Raw genomic sequence first — 12480 nt, 5'->3', positions numbered from 1 at the left:
AAACATCCTTGGAGCAAGTCAGAAACAGTCCCTATTTCCAACCAGGACTGTCTATATAATAAAACAAACCAAAAAACCCAGTGTACTAAGGACTATCAATTTAGCTTAAGTATTTTTTGCAATCAATGGGCACAGGCAGACAGCACGGTACAAGCCAACCGCTAACTCTGATCCCAACCAATGTCACAAATTCTGATATAAACAAAAGCACTTTAAAACATTATGTACTGCAAACGTGTTATTTGTTTATAGTTTTCTTTTCATATATTTATAATTTTTGAAACATCTCAAGTAGTCTGATTCAAAGAAAAGTCATAAAGGGGAAAAAAGATCCACAGAAAGGTGGCAAATGCTTTGCAAAATGAACACCAGAAACTTAAGAAGTTTTTAATAATAAACTATGTATTATTCATAACTTTAATGAATGTCAACAAGTAATGCTCATGTTATGAGTGATGAAAAACTGACTAGGGCTTCCCTGGTGGCGCAGTGGTTCAGAGTGCCTGCCAATGAGGGGACACGGGTTCGAGCCCTGGTCCGGGAGGATCCCACATGCTGTGGAGCAACTAAGCCCGTGCGCCACAACTACTGAAGCCCACGTGCCCTAGAGCCCGTGCTCCACAACAAGCCACTGCAATGAGAAGCCCGCGCACCGCAACAAAGAGTAGCCCCAACTCACCACAACCAGAGAAAGCCCGCGTGCAGGAATGAAGAAAAAAACCTGACTGTATGGGTAAGCAATCCTCGGTAACAGTGTTCTCTGGTGGGGGTGGTGGGGGAGGGGGGTGGGTAATAAAAGACTCCCTGCCTCAGCGCCAACCCCCCCAATTCCAGACTGATCAAAGATGTTTAAGACAAAAACATACTAGAATACAGAATACACAGAGGATTATTTAAAACAACCTTGGCCAGGGTGTGATGTAAAATCCAACATTAAAAAGTGGTTAAACACTTGTATAAAATTCATGTTTCTGCATGGCATGAAATGTCATAAACAAGGCAAGGAAACAAATGGCAAACTAGGCAAAAACTGCAACTCATATCCAGAATGCCAACTGCTAAAAGCTCATACAAATCAGTAAGAAAAAGGCCGACCAACCACAGAACCACCATAGGACAAAGAATATAAAGTTACCAAATTTCATCAATCCTATAATACTGTATATTTTTCAAATTTACCTTCTCTGTGATTGGCATGCATTTTATTTTTTTTATTTTTATTTTTTCCACTCATGATTTTTTTAATTGAAGTATAGTTAACTTACAATGTTGTGTTAGTTTCTGCTGTACAGCAAGGTGATTCAGTTATACTTTTAAAATATATATTCTTTTCCATTATGGTTTATCATAGGATACTGAATATAGTTCTCTGTGTTATACAGTAGGACCTTGTTGTTTAAACCATACATTTTAAAATAGCACCTTACAAACGACTGTCAACCAGGTAGCAATACTCCTGGGAAGATGAAAAAAGCATCTCAGATTCCAAAAAGAAATACAAATGGCTCATAAATACATGTAAAGATGCTCAATTTCATACAAAAGAAACGCAAATTAAAACCATAATGAGATTCTATTTTTCACTTACAATACTGACAAAGATAAAAAACAAAAAGTTCCACAACAAAGTGTTGGCAAGGGCATAGAAACTGACGCTCATCTGCTCATCCCTTACTGGTCTGAGTAGATAAAATCTCTGTGAAGGGAAATCTGGCCACAGTTAATAAAATGAAACACACCCTTTGATCCAACCAGTTTCATTTTTAAGAAACTCATTTCACAGATATACTCACCTGTACACATGTGTGAAAAAATGTGTGTGCAAGATTGTAAGGGAGTACCTAGGGCAGCAACCGATTTTAATAACAAAAACTGTAAGTTTGAGTGTCCATCAGAAGAATTAAACTATGCAGCCATTAAAAAGAATAAGGCAACTTTGTTTATTGTTCTACAACAATCTCCAAGATAAATATAAATAAAATCAGCAGCCATACATCTTGAACCAGCCCTACTATAAACTCTGAATTAATCTGTTCTGAAAATCCTAGTTACACAGTGCTTTTCCAATACTGTTAGGGTTTTGGTTACCTTTCAAAGTATAGGCTTTATCCTGGCATGATTAAATATGCATGTAAATCAAAACTATGTTTTTAGAGGATCCAAAATTTGTCTCAGCATGACCCAAAGAAATTCCTGGTATCTGCTTCAAAGAGTATTTGGTATAAATGACAGGCCCTGTTAATTCTGAGTAATTAGATTTACTGCTTTACAAATACTTACACATAACTATATGGAGAGATGAAGAATGAGGATGGAGAGGAAGAACAACACATACAGTGGTTAAGAACACATCCTTGTTGCAAGACAAACCTTGATCAAGTCCCTGCTTTCTTATTGGTGTTCAACCTTGAACAAGTTCAACTTCTCTAACACTCCATTTGAAAAATGAGAATATGGTAGCTACTGTTTAAATTAAATAAAACAATGTATATAAAACACCTAACTGCACCAACTGCCTGGTACTTGGTTAAGTATTCAATACAGTAGAACTCTACGCTACACTCTTAACTAACCTCCACCTAATGAATGAATCCTTGGGAAAACCACCCTTACTCTACAAACATACTGTAGTATAACTACACTTTTGTCCCTGCCAGTTGGGTCAACATAATCATATGTGACATGATGATCAACTTTTAGAACAGAAAAGAGAGTTGTATGTATGTATCCTAAGTTGTATGCTCCAGAAAAGCTTGAAAAAGATAAATCACACACACAAAAGCTATCAAACGTGTGAGATAACTACAGAAGAGTGAAAGGTGTCTGGAATTCCAGAATTCCAAAAGACTGAACTCTCTTAAATTCCAGAAAAGCAACACCTGTGTATGTTGCAAGTGTTTGAGGTTTAGATCCCACCTTTAGAACTAGACAATTTACTAAGTAATGGAACTCCAAAGGGCCCATATTCAAGGAAATGTGTTGGTCCTACATTAACAGATTGACGAATGTATAGGTTTTAAGCTAAAATAAAATGTTTTAACGTTTTCATAAATTTTCTATTTACCACTGTTTTTAGATTAACCCACTACAATCCAGTCAAGTGACATATGTGTCTCTATTAAAGAAAAGCTACCCATGTTAAAATGCCTACACAAACAGGTTTGTGTGTGGTAATTTCTTCAAAGTTATAATGGATCAAGACTTCTGAAAGAGACAGTGACTAAAAGAAGTACTTACACACTTTCCTACCACATAACCTATTTTTGTTTAAAGCCCCTATTGGTAGAATAATTTTTTAATGACAATAGTAAGGAACAGAAAAATAACAAAGCTAAAACAGTTTGCATTTATCAGGAATAATATTAGAAGACAGAACTACATATAGTACAGTGATTTTATAAAATATTGTTCTTTTCACCAGCAAATATGGTGAGTCTAAACACCCTACCCTTCCTTCACAATGCCAACACTATGAAATGGTTGATTACCAAAAAAAAAGCAAACAATTTTTAAACATGCTTACAGTGAATGCTATTATACTTATTAAAGAGCTACTGATAAAGTTATCAAATACCTTCATCCATGAAAACAATTTTTTTCCAATGTCAGTTGGTACTTCTGTATGCCATGTGCACAAAAAAAGTTGATCATACATTTTAAGTATATAGAAGTCAGTTTAAAAAATGAAGTTTTTTACCTCTTTCAAGTGACCTGGCTATTTCTGGACTCATCACTAACTTAAGAAAGTCTTCTGTGCATGTCCAAAATAGCTAGCACTGTATGTCTCAGTTCTATGAATTTATTTAGACAACTTCACAAACCTGATCCACAAGAACACAGCCATTTAAAAAAGCAAGACATCTGGTTGTTCAATATTAAGATCTCCTAAAGGACAGCTCACATACAATCCACTAAAGCACAATCTAAGTTTACTGTGTAGAAAAGTAAAGGTGGAAGCATCCAATCTGATTCCGCAGACATCACATTAGTAAATAATGGTGGTTAAGAATGAAATAATGACTGAGTTTTTTCTTTCAATGTCCAATATTTGTTTAATGGGCTATTAAGTTGTTAGAACATAAATACTTCTTAGAACTAAACTACTAAATAAACAAGAATTCTGAGTTATTTCTTTAGGCCTAGGGTGTCATGAAAAAACTCCTGACGTTAAGCATGCTGTGAACCAAAGCAGCATGGGAACTTCTACTCTACTTAAAATCTAGCTTATCTACCTAGTTAATTTGCCCATTTAAGTCTCTCCATCCTTCTCAGCTCAGATGAAATACCACCTCTTCTGTGAAATCATCTACACAATTCATGTGACATTCAAACTACCTTCTTAATTGCTTCATAGCTTACCTCCCCAACCAGGTCAGAAAAGAGCCAACAACACTAGCTCAGTTCCTTTATATACATAATGATCTTTTCACTGGTAAAGGGATAAAGATTTATACAGGCTCAAGTTCAGTTTGACATATTCTTAGCAAAAGCATTACCCATTATGAGCAACACTAATCTTACTATAACCACAACACTATATTCAGCATGATATCGGTTACAATGAGAACAAATCACTATTAGATGTAAACAGTCACATGGAAAGGTACTATACAGTACTCGGAATAATTTGCAATCTACAATGTTTTAATGCAATTCTAATATCAAAAAAATGGACAGAGACTCCCCTGGTGGTCCAGTGGTTAAGAATCCACCTTCCAATGCAGGGGACATGGGTTCGATCCCTGGTCGGGGAACTAAGATCCCACATGCCACTGCAGGGCATCTAAGCCCGCCCGCCACAACTTCTGAGCCCTCTCGTGCTAGAGCCCACACACAACTAGAGAGCCCACGTGCCAGAACTGAGCCCTCACACGGCAATCAGAGAGAAGCTCGTGTGATGCAACAAAAGATCCCACGTGCCCCAACTAAGACCCGACGCACCCAAATTAATTAATTTTTTAAAAGTGGACCAAAAAAGCCAAACAGAAAACATCCAATCCCACTTATCAAGTATATAGCCTCATAGTTATTAACTGAAATGCTGAAGATCAGCAGCCAAAGAATACAGCTTTATTTTGGCAAACAGCCAAAATACATTTGGTATGTGTTTCAGAGTTAGAGATCTAATCAAGCAAAAGAAATTAACAATAGAAAAATAAGGAAACTAAATCATTTTTTTCAAAATATACTGCCTATTCTGCAAATTTTCATAACTTTTGAAGGAAATATTCTCCCATCTTCACAACAGAATTTACAAAGCTAGGATCAATGTGGAGGTTCTACTTAGTGTTTTTTTTAAATTTATTTGGCTGCGCCAGGTCTTAGTTGCAGCATGCAAGATCTTTAGTTGCAGCATGCGGATCTAGTTCCCTGACCAGGGATCGAACCCGTGCCCCCTACACTGGGAGTACGGAGTCTTAACCATTGGACCACCAGGGAAGCCCCCTACTTGGTGTTTTTAAAGATGTTGGCATTGTAAACAAAAGAGACTTCTATAACTAATCCCTTGCGAGTGCCTAAGTATAAACACAAGGGTCAAATGTAATACTATATGCAGACCTTTAGGAAATCAAGTTAGCTTTCTATGAATTAACAAAAGTCAACAGAATTTTAATTCTAAGGTGACAACAGTGATTTTTTAGTCTCTATGACAGGAACTGCTTAAGTGGTAAATAGCCACATTTACTCTTTATTCCCACCCCTTTCTAAAGATCCACTAAAACTGCCTTTCCCTAACTTCAGTGCTACACTTGAATTAGAACAAAGCCTACCATATAACAGATGTTCAATAAAGTAGTTTATAATTGATGTTTGTATAATTAATGACCAGATATCTGTTTCCACATCGTACCTCCAGTCCTAAAATAATATTTGGATTCATTCATTAATTTCATATTGACAAGTAACGTCAATGTTTAATTCAAGCTAAAACCCCCAAATTGTAATTCAATTGTTGTATTAAAAGGAACTTTATTAAATTGGTTTTATAAGTCTGTTTTAAATTAACCGGGTTAACTGGTTAATAAGATCCAATAATTTCTCAAGCTGGAAATCTACCACCACTGTCAGCAGCAGCAAGAGTAGAAATGTTGACTTAGCACTTGCTGGGTAACAGGAATTACTCCATGGGCTACACACAAATTACACATGTGATCTGAGAACAACCCTAAGATGTAGTTGTTATTATCAGTTCCATCTTCTGAAAAAGCACTAAGCTCAGGGGAGGTTAATTACGTGGCCAAAATCACAGATAATAAGTGGCAGAGCTAGGACACAACTCAGGCACTGCAATCCTAGAGTCTGTGCTCTACAATCTCTTTCCTTTTGCTTCTCTTCTCAAGTCAACTTTTTAGAACAAGACTGTCTTGCTGGAAACCCACTCTGGAATCTCTAAGTAGTCCTTGTGCAGCTGGTGCTTCGAACTGTTGTTTCCAGGGGTCCCAAAGAATTTGCTATGGCAATATCTGGTAAATCCTCCCCAAGGGTCAACCTTAGATATTCTATTTTACTGAGTTCTTATATTTGTTAAATATTTTTGGATTCTCTTTCATCTTCTTACCTAGACTGTCTTTTGGAGATTAAAAAATTCCGCAAGTTTCCGATCCATGTTCCGTGGAAAAGCACTTCTTTGGCTGGTTTGCTCAAAACTTCTCTCCCTCAAGTTTTACAAAGGGCTTACCACACCTTAAAACCCAAGGCTTTATTTCTCCCCGTCACTTAATTAAATTTCAGCTATGTCCTGTCTTTTAACTTTCCTTGATCTTCTAGCATCTTGCCCTGAAGTTATATAAAAGATAAACATCTCAGGATAGTGCACAGTCATACAGAGCTAAAAGCATGTGTCCTCCAATAAAGAGCTGCAACACTTTCTGCTTCATCAACATTATCCTGGGTTGAATTCTTAGTCTTGTGACATCCCCAAATTGAAATGAATCTGATACCCAAAAGCAAAAGACTCAGAATAAAAGGCAAATTATGTACATCAAATCACTATACCTTCTCCACCAAGACAAGTTTAAACAAATCAGGGAAAATGTCTTTCCATGAAAATTCTACCCTTTCCATGATTATATTTAAGATTCACCCTTAGTCTACATTGTAGTGACAAATTTTCACACTCCTCTGCTGCCCCTTCCGTGTCCTCAGAATTTTTTTTTTTAAAGGATTCATGCACAAGACATGTCTACAGATACAGACACAAACTCTCTTCCCAAAGGGTTTATGTTCTAATTAGGCAAGGAAAAAACCAAAAAACAAAAAAAAAACAATCTTTGATCATCCATACTGTCTACAAACCAGTCCTGAAATATCTCAAAAGCCATCTGCCATGGAAATGCTGATTCACACAAATGAGTTGCATACTTTAAATAATATGCAGACTACAGTGCCTTCAAGTAAAAAGTATGATTTTTTTTCCCCTTCAGAAAATAAGTTTTTAAAAATGATGTTCCATGTGCCTGGAAAGATCTGCTTCTCTGTACCCCAATTCCTACTCCTGGCAAACCATTACTTTTAGTTCAGTCCTTGCCTTAAAATTCTGCCTTCTCTTTTCTAGTCTCAACTGAATTCTCAAATGATGCTTTCATATACACTCCAAAATTCTCTTTCAGAGCCTAATCATAATTTAAAATTTTATATTTACTTTTTTATTTGCTTTATGTAGACAGGAACCAGATTTACTATACCTAGCACTGCCCAACACACAGAAGGTACTCAATTATTAACTGACTGAATGAATAAGCATTACTTGTGTAAATTACCGGATTCCCTCAATATCACAATCTCTCAGTAATTAGGCAGTTTGAGGAAAAAAAAAAACAAAAAGGAAGCATACCACCTAAAATAACAGTGAAATTAGCTATTAAATTAATAACTTAAATATTATGATGTTTTCCCAAAAGTTCAAGACTACTAAACTGCTCTATTCCCTTAAAAGTTATCAGCTCCTTCACAAAGAATGAAGAATGCATTTCTTAAAATTTGTTACAAGTCCAAGTACAAAGTGCTTAAAATCCTGTGCAAAACTGTTATCAACCTCTTCCTAACATTAAAATGAATTAAGATATTTTTCACTGACTCATTACAAATTTGGCAACTTAATCTTTCTGACTATTCTGCTCTTATAGCTACCTCATGAGGTACCCCTCCCAATAATGTGCATTCCAAGATGGCCAAAGGAACATAAATATACTGCAAAAGAAATACTTCAGGGAGGGGAAAAAAAAAAAAAAAAAGATGGGAGCAGGCAAACACAACAAACAAAATATAAAAACCATTTAGCAGTGGTGGTTTTGAAAAGTAACCTGTCTACTGGGACTAGATAGCTATTTAAGGCTAGTCTAACATACTGTGCACTAATTTACACTAGATCCAACCCTCTAAAATAGCACAATATTAAACCTAGAACCTAGACATATATGTGTCCCAAACACTGAAGAAACTATCTTTGGACCATTAATCTGTATAAAGATGACTTAAAGATATAATTAGGCTAAAGTACTCTCAAACTTATTTAATTAGTAAACATGTATTTGTTCAGTATACACAATGAATCAGGAAGGACATGGTTAAGTTCTCAGCTCCTGAGACAGAATCTTTATAAGTTAGTCCTCTTTACCATCCTTCTATGGTGAAAATTAAAGGCTTCTTCTGGCTACACAGTAGATACATAAGCATTTTATATCTATATATGAAAATAGTTTATGGAGGGTACTGATAGTTGTCTGATGTATTCACTCTTCCTACCCAATTAACTATGTAACCGATCCTCATTAAGTTAAAGCTTTAAATGTTTTGAACACTGGGTTCTCAAGAAATGAGTTGATAGATGACTATACAAAATACATATAGGGATTCATAAGACACTGCACTTAATGGAGCACTCCCTTTAGTTAAAACTACCACTAACCCTGTACTAATAGGATCTGATATCACTTAAAGATAATACTAAGTTAGCTTCTAGCTCTTCAGAAGATTCTAGAAGAAATTCCAATAAGCTTACCCTGTCAAGAATTAAAGTTTTTTTAAATTTCATTATAGCCTCCAGAAACCATTCCATTAAGAAAACATCACAATGCCAAAGATACTTTCATTTTCAGCTATCAGATCTGTTACTTGTCACTCCCTATTAACTGAACCAAAATCTTTCACAAGCATACACCTTTTAAAAGTCTACCACTTCCTACTACAAACATACACACATTCTGCCCCAACACTGCATGTAACTTTCTCATCTCCGAATTTCCAAATTCTGTTCTCCCTGCTCAACTGTGGCTTTAAAAAAAAAAATTCAATGTATACTGAATCAAATTTTAGAATATTATTCCTCCTAAAGATGAGTAAAATCTGCCCTTTATTATCCTCAACTGCTTGACATTCTCTAATCTTAAATAAAAAAAAATCGCAAGTTAAGATTTTGCTTATGTAGTGTTTTTGTCAATTATACTGTAATTACAACCAACCAATAATGTGACTACCACTAAACTAAAAAGATTTATTCAATGAAGATTAAGGTTTAAGCCAAAAACATGTCTCATAAAGTCATAAAGACGAGCTGAAGTAAACACCTAAGTTCAACTGCTATTAAAAATGAAACAATCTGAAGTTCTAATAAAATAATATATCAAATGAAATTGAAATGAAACTTGAGGGTAACAATGTTCTGATTATGGAAAAATTTTAAGTTGTGATATCACAGTTACATTTCAAGAAATCTTATCTTCGTGAGAGATGCACTGAAATATTTACAGATGAAAGTATACGATGCCTAGGATTTACTTCAAATTATATGGGACATATAAAAGGTTGAGATATGGATGAAATAAGATTGGCCAAGTTTGAAGATGCAAGACAAATAAACACAAGTTCATTACAGTATTATTCTACTTTTACATACATTTGAAGTTTTCTGTAAAATATATAGTTTCCCCCATAACACAGTAGGTACTCTGCCATCAAAGACTCATGTCACTGTCCATGTAACATTTTATTCCCAATTGTCTTTTAAAAACAGCCTGAAGGAGAAGATTGTATCATGACAAGGAAATTGTTTTTAAAAAATGATTGAAATGTTATACGTACACAGAATAAACAGAAGTTAAAAACAGGGGAAGATTTTCAAAAGAATTACCATCAGGCAACAAACATCACTACTTATGCAGAATGGAAGTGTTAAGATGAAGATAAAAAATTAGGGAAGTTAAAGAAAATGTTAGAAAAAAGCTCAGCATGGTTGTCAATCATGTGCACCATGGTATAATGAAGAGGAACGAGGTCTTTGAGGAGACTCCAAGAGTATATCACAAGACAAAAGATTCCTCCTTTTAGCTCATAACATATGCATGGTAATAGCTGTACAGTTAACATTAAAAGCTCTCTCACCCAAATAAATCATACCCCTTCCCACACATCATTCATTCTAAAAGTAACTGTCTTTTACTAAATATATCACTTTACTTTTCTATCATATTTAAATGATACAACATTTCACCTAAGATACTGCACCAAGTAACTAAAAAATCTGACCTCTGAACTCCAATGACCACTGAATAGCTATACATATATTACTACAAAGAAAAAGAATCCATATTAAAAAGTCGTCTAGTAAGCATAAGAAGGTCTAATCTGGATTATTCTAAAGTTAGATGGCTTGAGACTCCACTAGCAAAGTCCCCTATCTGGTGGCAAAAAATAAAAACAGAGGGGAAAAAAGTGTTCATTTTTAAAGATAGTACTTACTTAAGAATGGTTTTTGCACTACTGCAGTCTTCAAATCGAATGGAGTAACCAACTTCCTGGCCCAACATCACATCCATTTCATCAGCAACTCTCTGGGCCACACTCATTGCAGCCACTCTCCTGGGCTGGGTACAGGCAACTCCTCTTTTGGGTCCTGGTAATGATCGCATGTACTCCACACACCACTGTGGAATCTATCAAATAATTTCACATTTAAATTAATTCTACTCTGCCTGCACATCAGGTATATTTAACATGAAGTGTTTTATCTCATTCTAATAATTTTAAACAAAATTCAATTTAGGCACACCACAAATTATTACTTATGACTTAAACTTGTAATAGCATGAGCTCTCCAAGCCGAGGAAGGGTCATGTATAACACTGATATGTCATAACTGTACTCCTCAGTGAGCTAGGTCCACTGAGGCTTTGCTGAATATGCTCTATGGTGTCAATGTTCCACCACCAAGCATTTCTCTATGCACTGGAAAAATTCCAACTTACGAAAATTCTACTTCATAACAAATGTTAGTTCCCAAAAATATTCTAAGAAACTGTAACTTAAATTCCTATACAATTTAAGTTACAAATTTAGCTCATACTTGGTAAGCCAGCAGAATCTAACTCCTATCCTTCTCCCCTCAGAAGTATGCACAATGGCAACACCTTAGGTACATCTTAAAAGTTAATTTTAGTTAACTATCAATCTCAAATTCAATAGGACCTATAGAAGCAGCAACAGCACTTCCCTGGAGGAGGGCAATGAAGGGTAAACAAAGGAAAAAAAAAAAAAAAGACCAACAAGCATAAGTAGTTGGTTGTTGCCATGATGACACTGCATTTCCTGGCTGTTCCATTATCAACAGAAACTAAGAGATCTGCTAATTTAATGGTTCTCTACTCACTTACCTGGGAAAGAACCATGGGAAAAATCTAAGTGCTTACTACATTAAATTGGAAACCACTCCTACAAGAAAGACATGATGGATCTCCATCAAAGCCTCCAAAAGCCTAACAGATTTTAATGCTACAGGAAACATGGCATTTTTTTGGTATAGGATTTGTACAGTGATATTTGAAGAATACTAGTTGTACTATTACTACATTTTAGTTAGGTTCCTTCTGCAATTTTGTTTGGAGAATTTCACTTTCTGATAGGCACAAAAAGATAACCAAAAAATGGCTAACTATTCTTAATGGTTTTGAGTCAAAGTTTAATAGGAGCATGCGGAAAAAGCATTTGTGTAAAATTCACTATTTACACTGTTGTTTCCCTTTGAATCCCCCAAATCCCTGCAATCCTAGGTATCCATGTATCTTAAGTATTTAAAAAAAAAAAAATACTAATCCAAAAAATCACAAATCTTGTTTTGAGTTCACTTGCCCTTCTTCTCCACTAACTGCTACTAAATAAACTCATCTCTGAAATAAGGTTAATCATATAAGACCACAGAAGAGTAATATGAAATAAATATAACTTTGGCTATGAGACAAAGGGACAGAGTTTTAAATACTGAATCCACCTATATCTACTGTGTAACCTAGGGCAACCCATTAAACCTCTCATAAATCAAAGCCTCATTTTGCTCATCTGTAAAATGGTGATTAACAACTTCCTTGCATGGCTGTTGAAAAACTTAAATGAGATAATACAAAGTACACAGTGCCTGGCTTTACCCAATTGCTGACTAAATGGGTGCTATTAATACTACACAAACTAGATAAACCAGATGAAATAATT

General features: G+C 35.3%; 1 protein-coding gene across 1 annotated transcript in view; it reads right to left on the bottom strand.

The window, feature by feature from the left end:
- Positions 1–12480, bottom strand: part of DHX15 (DEAH-box helicase 15) — a 51169-nt gene that overhangs the window by 30412 nt on the left and 8277 nt on the right. The window contains exon 3 of the mRNA XM_036853900.1: positions 10738–10931. Within this exon, the coding sequence (XP_036709795.1) occupies positions 10738–10931 (194 nt within the window). The remainder of the gene's footprint in view (positions 1–10737; positions 10932–12480) is intronic.

Source organism: Balaenoptera musculus, chromosome 5 (assembly GCF_009873245.2).
Source record: "Balaenoptera musculus isolate JJ_BM4_2016_0621 chromosome 5, mBalMus1.pri.v3, whole genome shotgun sequence".
NCBI classification, from domain to species: domain Eukaryota; kingdom Metazoa; phylum Chordata; class Mammalia; order Artiodactyla; family Balaenopteridae; genus Balaenoptera; species Balaenoptera musculus.
This window is presented reverse-complemented; position numbering and strand designations above follow the sequence as displayed.